The following is a 16948-nucleotide window of genomic DNA, read 5'->3' on the forward strand; positions in this document are numbered from 1 at the left end:
GTTAGACTTACCATGGTTCCAATCTAGCCATGAGCCCCATGCGCTGACTTCATTGGATCTCCAAACAGGCATGAGGATCTGCCTGCATGGAGGTCGTTGCTAAATCAAGGCCAGTAGTAAGCAGTTATAGTTTGTATAATTAAAACATCATATGAACAGTAAACAGGACTTAATACCAAAGAATGTAACACAACAGTATGATGATGAGACTACCCAGAATCTAACATTTTTATTTCAACTCTTCCAAATACACACTAAAGTAAACAGATGATAAACAAAAACCCAGCCCATTCTCTGAGCATATACTCCTGAAAGATAGTAAAAAAAAAAAAAAAAAAAAAAAAAAATCTGGTTGAATTATTTAATTCAAAATATTTTTTCAACAAAGATGTCTTATCTCAAAATGGACATTTCTCTATTTTAAATTAACTTTGGAGATTTTGATGAAAACCAGATAAATACTGAAAAACTGAAATTTTTTGTCCAAAAGTGTTTCTCAGACTAATTTTTTTGTTTTGTTTTCAGTAATCCCACCCCCTCCCTACCACCACTTTTTGGGTCATGGGGGATTTATTGAACACCTAAACATTTTTCAAGACAATTTTTGATTAGTAATTTTTTCAATTTTAATTAAAACTTTTCATAAAAATAAAGACAAATTTTGACCTGCTCTATTAAAGACATGTCAGTCTTTCCCTCTTCTGTGCAGGATCAAGAAATGGTGATAAGATCCCTTGGTGGTATGTTTATACACACAATGTTTAAAATACAGAAGGTGGGTGACCAGGTTGAATAATCCTGACTCTTGTGGAATTCATCCCTCTCTGACTATTGCTGAGCCACTCATGGGATGACTTCTATCCCTGTCTCTCCTTCAGAGATACCTCTGTGGAGTAAATCTTTTTGCTTTTGAGATGCACCTGCTTGCATACATTATCAATCAATGTGTTGGTATTGTATAGGGGCAAGTGCTGCTTTGGTCCTGCTTTGAGCTGGGGGTTGGACTAGATGACCTCCTGAGGTCCCTTCCAACCCTGATATTTTATGATTCTAAATGCATGGCATTTTCCAGGCAACTATAAAGGTCAAGCGTACCGAATACAACAGCGATTGTTGCGAAAGAGTCTACCACTTTAAGGCCCCAATCCTGTGCAGGTGGACCCTTGTACCCACCAGACTGGGAGCTAGACTCTGAGCCTGCAAACACATATGCACATGCCTAACTTTGCAGCCTGAGAGTTCAATAGAATTCACCTTCCATAAGACTCACAATACAGTAGAATTCCCTTGAATTCAACAAGACTGCCTACCATGCATAAAGTTAAGCAGGTGTATAGATCTTTGCAGGGTGTGGGCCCTTGCACGGCAAAAAAAAAAAAAAAAAAAAAAAAAAGAAAAAGCACTGAAAGGGCATCAGAGCATGGAAGAGACAGGGGGACATATGCTGAAAGCTGTTTGCTTTGTGGAGTTATTACTTCGCTGAAAGTAAGGAAAGGACAAGGTAAGTGACGACAATACGAATAAAAAATATCCCCGGGGTAGGAGTGACAGACCAATAAAATAACTGCTTATGGGTACATGTCATTAAATACAGAGTAGGGGAGATGCTCTGGGGTTGATCAGTGCGGACATGCATCCGGCAAAGTGGGTATTCACCCACCAAAGCCTAGTCTATAAGCTGCCACAGGACTCTGCCACTTTTGCATTTTATTTGCTGCTCTGTTGCTTTTAAGCGCAATCTCCCTTCCGAGTATTGGTTTGTGAGGGCTGCACCCCCACCCCCAGCGAACAGGCGGTGGGGCAGGGGTGGGTGCAGAACAGGACCCGGCTCCTGCCCCCCGGCGCAGCAGGGAAGCGCGCCCAGAAGCGTGTGCGGGATCGGGCCCGACAGCCTCTCCCTCCAGAGGAGGACGCCGGGGCTGCTGCCCCAGGGCCCGCCGGAGAGGGGGGGGAGGTGGGGGAGAGCCGGGGCAGGGGCCGCTGGCGGGCCGGGGGGGGAACCTGCAGCGCAGCCGGCGCCGGCAGCCCGGGGAGGCGGCGGCCGGCTCCGCGCCAGGGGGGCCCCTGACGTGGGTGGCGCGCGCAGGGGAGGAGCCCCGCGGCGGGCTGGGGCAGGCGGCTTTATCAGCCCCGCAGGTCGCCAGGCGAGCGGCGCAGGCAGGGCTCGGCGAGCGACAGGCGGCCGCGCAGCGACTCTCCCTGCCCCGGCTCCTGGCAGCCCAGCGGCCCCCGGCCGGAGGGAGCCGAGACGGGGCCCGGCCCCGCGGGCTGCAGCAGCGGCTGGGCGGGCGGCCGCCTCTGGGAGCGCTCCGAGCGCCTGTCCGCTGCCAGCCCGGGGACTTGCCCGGGGCTCTGCGGGGGCGGGGGGGCGCGCGGCTGGGGGGGGCCGGGGGAGGCGCGTGTGGCGTGGCGGAGCGCGGGTCGTTTGTTCTCGGGAGGGCTCTGGACTCGTGATGGTTCTCCTGCCCCTGCTGTTCGTTGCAGCCTCCCTGGGAGAGGTGAGGACTTCCGCCGATGAACAGGTAAGTGGCTACATCGCAGCCCTAGCTTTGTCCGCACAGTTGATGCCGCTGTCTTCTCCCTGGGCTTCTGTAGCGGCGGAGGGGGGCAGAGCTCGGGCGGCTGGTCTGTAGGCATTTGCTCGTACGGGATAACTGCTACAGGGCTTAAGCTTTCGTGAGCTACAGCTCACTTCATCGGATGCAACTCATGAAAGCTCATGCTCAAATAAATTGGTTAGTCTCTAAGGTGCCACAAGTCCTCCTTTTCTTTTTGCGAATACAGACTAACACGGCTGCTACTCTGAAACCTGCTACAGGGCTGGCTCTTGGAGGGATGATTGCTGCCAGACTGCTCCCTCCAGTTAGATCGCTGTGCAGCGTAACAGCAGCGCCTTCCTTTACTTTCACCTACATCCACCGACCCCTGCTAACGCTGGCTTGGTTTTATCGCGTTTTCTTCAATGGACTGACTGTTAAGTGGCTTGATCTCAGAGGAATGATTGCTACCAAAGCTGGGCGCTTCCCCCATAACGTAAACCGTGATTAGTCTCTCCGGTGATTAATTATCTCAGCAGAGAGAGAGAGAAGACTTAAGTGAGCTGTAGCTCACGAAAGCTTAGGCTCAAATAAATTGGTTAGTCTCTAAGGTGCCACAAGTACTCCTTTTCTTTTTGCGAATAGAGACTAACACTGCTGTTACTCTGAAATCTGTTCGTTTGCTTAGCTCTCCCCGTCCCTCTGTCCCGGGGCATGTGGAATCATGAATGGATCTGGAAGCTTGCTCTCTTGTCTCTCTCCCCCTTTCATTTTGATCCTTTAAGAAATCCATTCAAAGCGGGGTTTTCTTTTCAAGGTGCTTGTAATTGTCTTCTGGTCTTTCTCATGCCAGTGAGGAAACGCGTGGGCTGCGGAGGAAATCATTCGGCTTTAGGGGAGAGCGATCCATTATGCACGTGTCAAAAGGGAATTGCTTGCACAATCCTTTTGCTGCAAAGTTTGCTTTGACAGATGGGGGGGGTGGTGGGAGCGTTTCCTGGCTTTTCCCTTTTCCGTTGCTGAGCATGTCTCTCCGCTGCCCTCCCACCCCCCTTCTTTTTGCAGAGTTTAGTGTCCCCTCTTCTGTCCCCAGCAAGGTAAACCACAAACTTGAATGAGTCCTTAGTCTGGCAGCAGCTACCTTGAGTCCTATCCTGCAGCCAGCTGGGAGTTTTGTCATTGACTCCAGCAGGGTGCAGCAGGCTGCTCTGTCTGAATCCTGTGTATGTAGCTCTCCAATCTCTTTGCATGAGCTATTCAGCTTGATGCCTAACTGCCTGTAGGTAGGGAAGGGTAGTTTGCTTTCCTTGGTTTCCCTGGTATCAAAACTGTCACCATACATGCCCGATTATTCCTTCACACGCCCACTCTTCAGGAATCATAGCGTTAATTCATTTTAAGGCCTTTCTTTGGCCACTGGAATTATTTTTTGGCACAGTGTCACAATTTATAGAATGGTTCATTCAGAATTAGGACTTCTTAGCTGCTCTATTTATGTTAAACTTATTATGAAGTCTATTCGTATATTGGTGGGAACAGCTGGTTATTCAGTTACGGAAAAATGCCAGCTCAGAAAACCAAAAGCAGAAATCTACCAACAGTGCAGTACAAACCAAGTGATTTTCCACTTTCCAGAAACACATATTTTGCAGTAAGTAACACAGCACATAATAATTAAACTAACAGTTTTGTGTGTGTGTGTTTTTTTTTTTTTTCCCCTCTGCAGGCTGGTAAAGAAGGAACGATCCAAATAGGTAAGAATCGTTTTTGTTTTGTTTTTCCCCCGAAAAGGAAAGTGAAGTAAATAAGCTCAATAAGTCAGTTTATTTAAACTTCTTTTCTTGAAGAAGACACTATTAGTGCATGTGCAGACTAACAACGTTTTCACACTTGAACCATAGATTCTTCCTTCCAGCAGAAATGCATAGATCTGCAGTAATGTAATTTGTCTTTATGCCCTCTCATTTTTACCCTCACGCTTCAACAAAATCTACACTTTCCCTTTTAAAAGAACAAAACCAGCAAAAGTTTAAAATTGGAGCACGGTTAAACCGGCCGTTCAAATCTCATGGTAAATCAGATATGTGGGATTCTTTTTGTCTGAGGTACTTTTCTGAAAAAGGAAGCAATACTTACTCAGTTTTGGGAAGGGCAAAACATGTTTTTGGACAGTGTTGATATCGTGTGTAAGCATTTAATGTTTTTTTTTTTTTTTTAGCAAGACATATTTTGTTATGATGACAGTGTGGAATACAGGGTTGAATAAGGGACCTGAAGAAAAGGTTCTCCCTCAGTATCCATTGGTCACTTTAAAACCTTGCCATCTCTATTACAAATTTAAATCACTTTGTTTTTGAACTACTATATTTCTCAAGGGACAGTGGTGAAAAGAAAAGACTGGAAATTCTGGAACAAATACTGTGCTGGTGCAAATGGGAGCAGTTCCATCGATTTCAGTACAGCTGTGCAAGCTGAGAATTTGGTCCTCTATCTTTATGGAAGGGAATGTGTTTCTAGCTAGCAGAAATATAGGAATAGGTGTCTGGTCTCTTGGATTCTCTTCTTGGGTTAGTATTTGACCTGGGGAGTGTAACCGTATGCATTTTCTCCGTTTACCCATCTGTGAAAGGGTGTTTATAATACTTCCATGGGATGTTGTGAGGCTTACTTAATGTTTGTTACAGTGCTTTGAAACTCTCAAATGAAAGGTGCTATATAGGAGAGTAATGCTTCCACCCCAGCAAAATCTCCCAATTTGAAGTTTTAACCTTCCAGCATATGCCAGGTGTTCTGAAAGCAAGTTCAAGCATTTTCCTGAATTGTGGAGGTCTTTCTTTTAATTTTAATTCTGGCACTGAATTCTAGTGTGTTGAGGTTAATTTCTACTACTACCTATGAGTAATGGGAAATGAGGCACTTGTGTGGGTTTATGTTTAATTGGCAAACCCTTTTTTTTCCAACTGTGTGCTGACCTTGTGTTTTGTTTTTGGTTGTTTCCATGCAGTTTGGATTGTTTTTGCATTTCAGTAACCATAAGCTATATGGAAATGCTGCTCTTAGAAATGATATCGTACTTCAGGAAAAAAAATCCTTATCCTGGAAAATAGATCTCTCTCTCTCTCTCTTGTCTTTTTCATGTCTCAGTTGCCACGGTTTGAGAATGTTCTTGAGACACCCACAGAGGCTAGGGATACGATCTTGCATACATGGGGCAAATCTGTGTCTCTGTGCATAGCTGGGCATAACTGGGCTGTGTGCTCCATAGGGGATAGGTCAGGATAGAATTCTCCCTTTAATCCTGAGGTGGTAATAGGAGCCTGTGCAGTTGCTGTATTGCTTCCTTAGTAATCTATTGCGGATTCACTGGTCCTACTCAGGGCCATCCCTAGGTGGGCGCGGGGCCTGGAGTGGAAGTGACGAATCCGTCACTTCTGGAACTGACCCGTCCCTTCCGGGACTAACTGCTTCAGCCAACAGCACTGGCCTGTGGGGCTTCCGAAGCGTGGGGCCCGGAGCGGTTGCCTCAATTTGCCATACCCAAGGGACGGCTCTGGTCCTACTCACAGTCTGCGCCTGTACTCCAGCCTATTTTCACAGTGGTGTGGCTGGAGCTCCTGTTAAGCATAGCTGCATAGTGCTTGACATCTTGTGAGAGCTCACTGCAGCCTACTGTCTCCTGCATAGTAGAACTACGTTGATTTCATTGCCTTCAGGCACCTCTGTGACTCTTTCTTGGGCAGGTAGATTTGGCCCATAAGCTTCTCAGATCTTCTGCTTCTGAGGAGGCTTACCAAACACGGTTGTAAGTGACTTGCTTTACCTACTGCATTTTCCTGAATAGATAGTGTCTTGGTGGAGAAACACTTTTGCATTTAAAACATATCTGGTGCTGGTTTTTGCCCTAATTTGTACTGAAAGGGCATTTTTAAACCGTTATTTTTAAAATGTCTTTGGTCCTGTGAAATCTGATTGTTTCTGCTGTGAAATATGTACAGTGAAATCTGTCTTAGAACCGTCTCCAAGTAGGTAGCAACCACTTTCAAGTATCCTCTTGCAGCTTCCTATACACTTTTCTTTGACCTTTAGTCTATGGCTGCCTCTGTTAAGCAGCTGATCTTTGCTTGTACCCTGAGTGGTCATTTAAGATGAGTTTAATTGTGTAGGTTTTTTTTTTTTAAAACACACCCACATAGAATGTATAAACACAGTGAACTGCACTAAATTAATGTATTAAATTACTACATAACTTAATTCAATGAGCAGGTGCACAATAATTGTCAAGCAGAAATCTTATTGTGAATGATATGAGTTTTCAGATGTTGGAATTAGAAAAGCATTCTTGTGAGACGGTTTTGGAACTTGATTTGGTGCAGCATCTCCATTCTGTGTGCTCCAGAATTCCACAATGTGTACGTGCTGTGAGTTGACAGTGCTGTTAGTGCTACCACTTGAAGGATGCTTTGGTTTCCAACTCTGAAATGACATTGGCAGGCTGCCTTTGGAGAGAGTGAACAGCTTGTCGTCTTATCTGCATAAAACAGTTTCACTGGAGTGATGCAAAGGGTCTGTCATGCTACAGGAACTGGGAAAAAACCAGAAAGCATCCTGTATGGCCACTCAGGAAAGGAATACTTGAGTTGCCAATAGCACTGGGTCAAGTTCACAGTACAGGAAATGGGGTCATTGAGGGCAATAATTCACTAGCCGCTAAACTGGAGAGCCTCAGTTTTTGTTTACCCTGCTTGAGAAACCTTGAATTTGATTTTTTTAGAAGTGCTTAAACAACCACAGCTCCTACTGATGTCAGACCCATTTGGGACTCCTGAGGGTACCTTTCTTATTCCATCTTCTGCTTCCACTCACTCAGACCTTGCTTCTGGCCAAAAAGTGCCAGATACAGCTCCCTCTGAAGCATGTATGTGATGGTTCTGAATTGGCTGGACTGCTCAGAAGAGAGCAACCAAAATTGCTTCCTAACTTCTTAGAGCTCTCAACATTTAACACAGGCAAGGGGAGTAAGATTGAGTCCCTAGTTTGGATTGTATCATTACCCTTCTCAGTGTTGAGAAATACTTTTTGCTAAATGACTGGAGCAGTTTTGCCTCTGCCCTTTATAAGGCTTATCACAGTCTCTGTTCTACCATGATAAAAGTGACAGCTGTATTAGGAGTTAAGCATTTATTTCCTCTGAAAGTGTAAGAATTCTTAACACTCATTCCCAGTTTTTCCCTTGAAAAATTGGCTCTGGGTGCTCCCACCCTAGATATATTACAGTATGCAAAATGGTATGCCCCTTTGTTCCCAATAAGCTGATAATGTGCTGCGCTGGTCCTTTTAGCTTGGAGGGTATCTATTCTACACGAATCCAAGTTTTGTTACCACTATCCTTCTCATATGATGTGGGTATAGTGTGTTTACTGATGAAATGACCAAATAACTACCTTCTCCAGTATTGGATACTGTCAGCTTAGATAGTATGTAACAAACAGTAGTTATGGTGGAAGCAAAGGAGCCATACCTTTGTGGTAAAAGTAATACAGATGTCATGTCATATCCCTGCAGGTTTCCAAGCTGCTACTTCTGCCTTGGAATATTACATGGTAGCTATTGTATTTCATCCTGCAGAGAAGCTATAACTTGCTGTCATGCTATGATTAATTCATCACTATGAACTAGATTCTGCCACCCTGACTGGCACTAAATACACTGTACAACTGCTCAAAGTAATCAGTGAAGGGACTCAAGTAGTCAGATACTACTCAGGTGGCAGACCGTGGCCCTACAACCTCAGTGCAGATTCAAGTTGGAGGATAGAAGCCCTTGTTTAAATACTTATTTATTTGTAATAATTAGCAAAGAAAAACTTCTGAAATATTAAACCGAAAACTTTACAAACTGGCTACCTTTATTTAGACATGTAAATAACTTGTCCTGATTTCCAGAGGTGCAAAATACTCATTGCCTTCCGTGGAATTTGTAGGCATTCAGCATTTCAGAAAATAGGCACCTAAATAAGTTGACTTATCTGTGTATTTGGTGCTTTACTTTCCCCAGGTTCAAAATTTGGCCAATACATTCTATTAAAAGAAAAAACTCCCACAATGAAACAATCCCTCTTTCAAATGCAGTTGTGCAAAGAAAGTGTAGGACATTTGAATCTTAATTATCATTCGTTCTAATAAGGTAAATAACGTCAACTTGTGTGGTTCAGACGTGCTAATGCTTTAATATTGTTTAGATTTAAAAAAATATTATGAATATATTTTTCTTACAGATGCATCCTTTACCTGACTATGTGTTTTGGAACGCTTAATAAAAGAATGTGATATTTTTATAAATGATTACTTTTGTCTTAAACAATGTATAATTTTGAACATAAAATTCACCTCTTTCTCCTCATGCTTTTCACTGATTATTAGTAAGACTTGGAATTAGCAAAACAGTGCAGCTTTGAAAATGGAGAATCTGAAAAAAATAACCCCTACAGATGGAATAGCATTTCCATAAACTGTAGTCTACAAAAAAGGATGACTGAAGTCAGCGGAAGAGTTTGGCTCTCTTCAGTATTTAAGCTTGTCACATTTAATTTTGATTGCCTTTGAACAAATGAGACTCCTTTTCTAGTTCAACATTTACAGACCTTGGAAAAGTCCTCTGCTGATGGCAAAAACTTTAATATGTCTCTTCCCACCCTTCATGCCCACCTCGTTGTGGTCAGCTGGCTGTTCTCATTATTAATGACTGCAATTTGCTTGCCCCCACAAACTGAAATCTGGGAACATTACCATAAAAAGTACAAAGTAACTTCTCAGATGTGCTGCAAATTCAGGCTTTGATTGTCAGGCTGTCATTTGTGCATTTTGGATGTCTGCTTGTGTGAAAAATGCACACATTCTGTTGTGGGTAAAAGTAAGAAATCACCTGTGTTTTATTGATCTGTAAGTGAATTTTAAGTAGAAACGGTCCTAAAATGTGACATTTGGATCTGGATATTTAGCCCCACTGAAATTTGGGGGATATTAGGATTGAGAGTTTTGATTGGGCCCAGTGACAAAACTTGGATGTGTTCAGATTTCAACTTCTTTGCTTCCTATTTCCTACTTACTCCAAAAAGCAAACAAATACTCTCAGGAAAAAGTGGAATCTGGAGTTTTGATTTGGTTCTATCTCTAAGTCTCAGGATAAAATTTTTTGATCATTACATAAAATTCCCAGTGATTTTTAAATGGGAGTCCTGCATGAGGTAAGGATTACAGGATCAGGCCCTAAAATGATACGCATAATGTTTAAAAGCATTTTTAATGCGGATGTGACTGTATTGATTATGGGTGAGAGTGAATGCCTCCTTCAGGAAAGATCCCACTGTGAGTTGGTAATTTTAATTGTGGTATGCATAGTCGTTTTCAGCACAATGAATGGTATGAATGACTAGGGTATTTTCACTAACCTTGACTGCAATATTTCCATAACATGCTTGAAAAATTTCCATTTCCATACACCAGCTATTAGGACATTATTTTTCCTGACTGCCTCTACTGTTAGTAATATCAGTTAGAAATTGAGGAAGTCAATGCAGAATCAACTCGGCTGCAAAACTAGGTAATCCCAACTGTGAGGAATGGGTTAGTGTTCTGAGACATGAAGCTGTCAGCGACAGTAAGTGTCATGGAAGGGGCACTATTTCAATCTTTGGAGTGGTGGAAAGGTGTGAAGATGCCAAACTGTATATCTCAGCCTGTGTTCTGAAGCCAGGATTGTGTTTTACCATGATAGGGTTGTGGAGGGTTTTTTGGAGGGTAAGAAATAGACTATAATTAGGAGAAATAGTTGAATGTAGCAATTGAGAATTTTCCAATTACATTGTCAGTACTGGGTAGTCTGCATAAATAGGTTCTGGATTATTCAGTGGATTGATATTGGATACGAGAGCCTTTTACCTCTGTCATCCATTCAAATCTGTTTTAGGTTGAGAATGGATAAGTTTTAATGCGTTTAATTAAGTATGTTTGTTTAGAGGTATTTCTGTGGCACACATCAGTATCTGAGCCACTCAGTAGTAAAGATATATCAAATGGTACCAAGAAGGTAGCACTGCCCTCTACCCCCTCCAACACTCACTTTATGGGAATCGGGACTGGTTAATTCTTTTTGCATTGGCTGTCTTTATTACATGATCATTTGAGGAAATTCTGCCTTGAGCCAGGTGTGCCTCACAGCATGCTCCATAGGTGGTGAGATTTATGCTCAGACTCATATCCTGCAGCAGTTTGGTCCAGAATCATTGCCCTTGCACAGGGAATGCCATTCCTTCTACCATCACAGGAAGAGACCTGGACATCTAATAGCCTGATTCTCCTCTCAGTGATGCTTAGTGTAAATTGAGAGTTAACGACACTGACTTAAGTGGTGTTACACTGGTGTAAAATCAGTATAAAGTGGAGAAATAGCAGGCCCCAGTATATCCTGGTTGAGGAAATATGGTGGGAAGTAAAGAAACAGAGACCCTCCCTTGCGTAACTTAGCCATAGTCCACATGAGGCTTAAGTTCAGGATGGTTGGCCATTAGGTGGTTTATTTGAAATAAATCATAGCTATCCTTTAACAGTTAACTTCCTACGAGACAGCTATCCATGTACCACTAAAAAGCAAGTTTGTTGCCAGTCTCCTAGAAGATGGACTGCATGGGAAGGGAGGAAAAAAGTTACCCTCTCCCAACTAAGTGGCTCTTCCAGGAGACTGGTGAGGAGCTGTGGGGTAGCATGCACTGCCACTGCTTGTCTCGTGCCGGTTACACAGCACACAGAGGACTCACGTTTCATGGACTGTCATTCTGGCACCCTTCGAGCATTATATTCACTCCTGCAAATATGTGCATCTAGGACCCAATTTAAAGCCTACAGATCAGCTACTTTTGCTGCTTATCAGGTAGGAATTGTGGCTCAAATCCTCTGTTCTGACCAGTGGTGGCAGATAGAGGGCAGGTAGGCAAAAGTGGCTTTAACCCACCTTTACTCTTCCTCCAATCTGGGCATGTTTACCTGGTGGATGCCTGGGCTAAGTTAGATCTGCCCCAGGACTATGCTGACTTACACAGCCTCAACAGCTAGGCAGCTGGGGGTTTCAGCAATGTATAGAGGCATCCTAATTATGCCTCCTTTCTCCCCTGTGCCTAGGGCAGGGAACAGTGATGACATATAGCCACCAAAGCAGATCCTATACCGCCTGAGGATCCCCCCTATGGAGGTACAATTCACAGGCTGTTGGATGTGCTGGCTTTACAGTTGCTCTATCACTGGAGCAGGGTCCAGGATCTTGCCCAGCATCTCTCAAAGTTGGTTTTCTCACCTTCTTCATTCTCCTGTGTCTTTTACCATATTCTACTTCAGGTTTCAGGAGGAGGAAGGGAAAGAGTAAGTCAGTGGGTAAAAAAGACATTCATTGGAGAGCCACGGAGGGACACGTCAGAGCCGATAGGATTCCCGTCCGCTCAGCTGTGTTAATACATTGACATGATGAATCATTGCAGTGGCATTTGCTGGGATGACTCTAGCTAAGAATCCCTCAGGTTTTATTTTTACACTATAAATCAGTTTTCTGAGAATGCCGAGTTACAGTACAAAACGTGACACTTTCTTTGGAAAGCTGCCATGCAAGGAAACAAACTACTTTGTTTCATGCACATGTAGAACAATCACATGGGGTTTTGTAAAGGAGAATCCGAGCAAATAGGTGTTCACTCATTTTTGGCACTTACACATAAAGAGCAAGGAATCTCCTGAGTACTTTGAAATGGAAAAAATTCAGGCCTTTGGTCTCCACTATGTATGAAGCCTAAATCATATGGGGGCCATGTGCAATTGGACACATACATTTGCACCTACCTAATTTAGGCCCTAGAGCCTTACAGTCAAGGTGCCTATCCTGGCATATCTTCATATGTTCAACCAACTTTGAAAACTGGGCCCATGTTCAATTTTAATTTTAATTTTTTTTTTTTTTTAGTTTAAACATCCTTGCTATCACGTGAAGGTACTAAACATGTGTGGCTTTTTATACAGATCATTGTAGTAATATCTCTGTGCTTAGAATTGAAGTGATGTAATAAGATGAGTAAATATGATGCATTTAAAGGGCCAACTTCTGGTTGCAACTGATATCTGTAAGCCTGAGCTTTGGCTGAAATTGTTTTCTAAATACATAACATGATGGGCAATATTCTGTCGAATACATTTTCTCTTTCTGTTTGGATCTCTTCATGTTTATTTACAGGGGGAGAAATAATTCTGTGGTTAAAATTGCTGTGTCAGAATAACAGTAAAGACCTGACTGTGGCACAAAAGGAAGGAAATTCAGGATTGACTTTGAGGTCAAACAGAGTGATGACGTAAATTAGATTCCCTTACACTAACTAGGCCTGCTTACACCCATTCTATCTCTATAAAAGGGAAACTAAGTTGGCATAACTCAATTGCTGTAAGCAGTTGGTCACTGGGTCCTCTGCTCGCCACTGGGTGGCACTTCCTTCTGTTGCGGTACGGCTGCTTCGTGGCTCAGCCCTCTGGCCAGGTCACCTGTGATTTCCCTTTCTGGGGGAGTCTTTCAGAGTCCTTCTGCACCAGCTGCATAAGGCAGTCTGCATGCCCGCTCCCCTGGCTGTCATTCCACAGTGAGTGGGGCAGTCTTCCCGTTCACTGCACCTAGCAATACCACTCTGCAGTGGATGGTAAGGAACCCAGGCCCACCCACTACTCTGGGTTCTAGTCCAGGGCCCTACAGTGAGCAGTTAAGGTCTGGGACTTCACCAAACCTACTGCTCTGTTTCTTGGACTCCTTTCTACCATGCTGCTTTAAGCTTCTCCTTCATGAGCCTTCCTAGTCAGTAGTTTCTCCTGGGGCTACTAGGTAAACTCTTCCACCTGGCTTCCTATCCCCTCTTCCTTCTCCCTTTCCTCAAGAAGAGAGAGAGTGCAGGCTTCTTCCCTGCTGTGTTGCCAGCCTCCTGGCTTTATAGAAGCCCTGCCTGTTCCTTCACAGGTGAGCTCCCATCTAATATAGTGCTTTCCACACAGCCTAAATCTCCCTCTCTTTGCAGCTGAATTGGCTGATGGGGCCCAGCTGGCCTACTTCAACTCTCTCCGGGCCGGTGTGGGAAGCACAACCATTTTATAGATGTAAATTAAAATACCTCCAACCCTACTTTAATTTATATCTTCTGGCCCCTCTGGTAGACTCCTTTATACATCAGTGGAGTGAATGTAAGTAGTACTAAGGGATCTTAAGTCAGTGCGTAAGGTTCGAACTTACATTGCCTCTGAATTTAGGCCTCAAGTGCATTATTCACCTTATATCTCCTTGGTTTTCTGGTGTCTACTGCATAATACTAATCATGGTTGGGAAGAATCCGCAATACTTACATACAATGGATGAGTCCATGACACAGCTGTAAGTGAATTTCTTTGCTCATCATTATTTTGGTGGTTTCCTATTCTGTGGCTACGTATCTGTTCTCCATTTTTCAAACTTGTTCTTATACTCTCATTCCAATTTTGGTTTTTTTGTGTGTTTGTTTTTTGGACAGATTTACCAAAAATCAGACCAAGGCTGTATGGGCTAGTGACTCCGATCAGCACTGGTGCGGATGGAAGCTTCATCTCCAACATTCTCTCCGCAAGCCATCAAAGAAGATTAACAAGGGATGTATCCCAAAGCCCCAAACAACTGTATTTTAATATCACAGCTTTTGGAAGGGAATTCCATCTCAGGCTGAAGCCTAACACCCATCTGGTGGCTCCGGAGGCTGTAGTGGAATGGTATGAAGACGCTGTGGAAACTGGAAATGGAACTGAGGCTGGTAACAAAAGTCAGACTAGAAGCGCAACAGAGCGGATATGGAAAAAAGAGCCTCTGTGGACCAATTGTGCATATGTTGGAGACATCACTGATATCCCAGGAGCATCTGTTGCTATTAGCAACTGTGATGGTCTGGTAAGATTTATTCCATGGCATATATGTTTGGATCTTTATCCCTTTTCCACAAAGCTTTAGTTACTGTTAAGTATCCAACAGTTATGATCTAATTTGGTTAACTTCATTTTCCAAACCCATTAGAAATTGCACCCTTGTTTTATGTGGAGTCATTGGGCCTCATGCTGGAATACCTCCACTGCAGGACTTACCCCTTATTGACATCATCGTAGGAGAGATACAAATCAAACCTGTTAGTGTGGTATTTTGGTTTTTGTGATATGTTGCAAACAGGGAAAATAAGTGTAACAAAGTTATCATTAGCAGTTTTATAGTCCGTGAGCTTACAAACGATATAAATAAATAGATGTGTCTACGTCCAATATTATTATGCATATTTTGAGGTGCAGCACTTTCACAGACTGATCCCCCAAAATAACTATGACAGCTTAAAAATAATCAGGCATGTTTCTTTAGAAAAAAATAGACCCCTATTTTTCTATACTATTCTAACACTTTAAAAGCATCAGTTGGATCACAGTACTTATAGGTGACGTGTTCTGAAGGTACTTTGGTCTGGTTATTATGTTAGACTAAAGTATGTCAGTGTAGATTCAGCAGCGTTATCTGTAAAGATAGACTGGGTTGGTGCACAGATGCCGTACATAAAGATTGGACATATAGTGACTGCATATGCGGTTCATGAACTCAGTTCATGTGTCAAAGAAAGCTAATAATACTTGCACTGTACTCTTTAAGTAGTAGAAGCAGTAACATAAACATAATTGCAACTTCCTGGAAGATTAATATAGAGCTTTTATATACTGCTCTTCAAGAGAGAAATGGTATGAGCAGGCCTGCAACAACAGATGTCCCTTCTTTGAAAGAGCTTCCCATCTTGGATGCCAGATGCGTAAATGATTTGATCCCATTCTACCTTAAGTACTAGCCAGCTATGCTCCTCTGTTTCTGGAATGCAATGTGAAGTTGTACATTAGTTTTATTTCATGGAAACCACTCACTGGTTTAATGAACTTTCGTTAATTTAAAGAAAGGAAATCTTCATAATTGATATCTGTTTATAGGTGATATGATCGATTTGCTGGTGGGTTTTTTTAATTATTTTAATTATTTTTTTTTAAAATCCAGTTTGGTAATAGTATGCACAATTTACAAAGATACGTGCAGATTTTTGAGCCCAGTGTGTGCCTTCATATAAGCAATGGCTATAGTGCTCTCATTATAAATGAGCTGCTGAGGCTGGGAGCTATGCGTTATCAGTAACGCTTCAAGACAGTAAATTGGATTAGACAGAGTTAGATTTAGGTGTGTGGCTGCACAGGCAAAGAGAGACATGTTGCTGAAAAGATGCCCTTGCCGAGTGTTGAGTTAATTGGAATGGAGTAGTTCCTGTCCTTGCTAACCTCCACTTGCATAAGCAGAGGAAGGCAGGTAACGTGGGGTCCTAAATGAAAAATTAGGAGGCTGATGTGTTTTTTGGGGGGATGGGCCAAGAAGAAATGCTCTAAATGGTATTTAGCCTCCTAGGTAACCTAGGGTGGGGAGTGAATAATTGCACCTAAAGTACTACTGCTTTGAGCAGTAGTAACTCAGGCCACGTGCCTGCATCTCTCTCTCCCTGGGATCCTCTAGAGGGGTGAGTGGCCTGCCAAGGTGGGGCTGGTCAGAGATTCACACCAAGCAGCTGCCCTCAGTATCTACCTTTGGGATCCTGGAAAGCTATGTGGTAGGGGGTCCACATTCTGATGCTTCTGTAGTCCTCCTTCCCAAACTCATCCCTCAGGAGTGGGGAAATTCAAGTGAACTCTGCAAAATTCCTCGTTGTGAATATAGGCCCAAATCCTTTTCCCATTGGAGTCTGTGGAATTTTGCTATAGAGTTTAATGGGATTAAAATTAGGCCCTATAACAGGGGTTCTCAAACTGGTGGTCAGGACCCCGCAGGGGGTCACGAGGTTATTACATGGGGGGTAGCGAGCTATCAGCCTCCACCCCAAACCCCGCTTTGCCTTCAACATTTATAATGGTGTTAAATTAAAAACACTTTTTTACATATTTATAAGGGGGGTTGCACACAGAGGCTTGCTATGTGAAAGGGGTCACCAATACAAAAGTTTGAGAACCACTGCCCTACAAGCTATAGTATTCAACCCATGTTTGAAATCTGACTGAGAAAGTAGTTTTTAGCTTTCAAATACAGAGCTGAAATATGAAACCCTGAAGGCCTACATTGTGACATTCCGGTAAAGCTGACGGTGAAGTGTGGATTAATTGATTAAATGTATCTGTGTGTGTTTGGACTTTTTTATTACTAGTAACTAATAATAATAAAAAAATCTAATTATAGTATAAAAATGCAGGGCAATGCCAATTCAGTATAGAACAGGGGGATTTTCTCTGATGTGAGGTACGTGCTGCACAGAGCAT

At 43.1% G+C, this 16948-nt stretch overlaps 1 protein-coding gene across 1 annotated transcript in view; it reads left to right on the forward strand.

The window, feature by feature from the left end:
- The first annotated feature begins 2384 nt into the window (after positions 1-2384).
- Positions 2385-16948, forward strand: part of ADAMTS3 (ADAM metallopeptidase with thrombospondin type 1 motif 3) — a 185625-nt gene continuing 171061 nt past the window's right edge. The window contains 3 exon segments of the mRNA XM_043545446.1: positions 2385-2522; positions 4264-4291; positions 14116-14522. Coding sequence (XP_043401381.1) covers positions 2454-2522; positions 4264-4291; positions 14116-14522 — 504 coding nt within the window. The 5' untranslated portion in view covers positions 2385-2453.

The sequence above is a fragment of the Chelonia mydas genome, chromosome 4, assembly GCF_015237465.2.
Source record: "Chelonia mydas isolate rCheMyd1 chromosome 4, rCheMyd1.pri.v2, whole genome shotgun sequence".
In the NCBI taxonomy this organism is placed as follows: Eukaryota; Metazoa; Chordata; order Testudines; family Cheloniidae; genus Chelonia; species Chelonia mydas.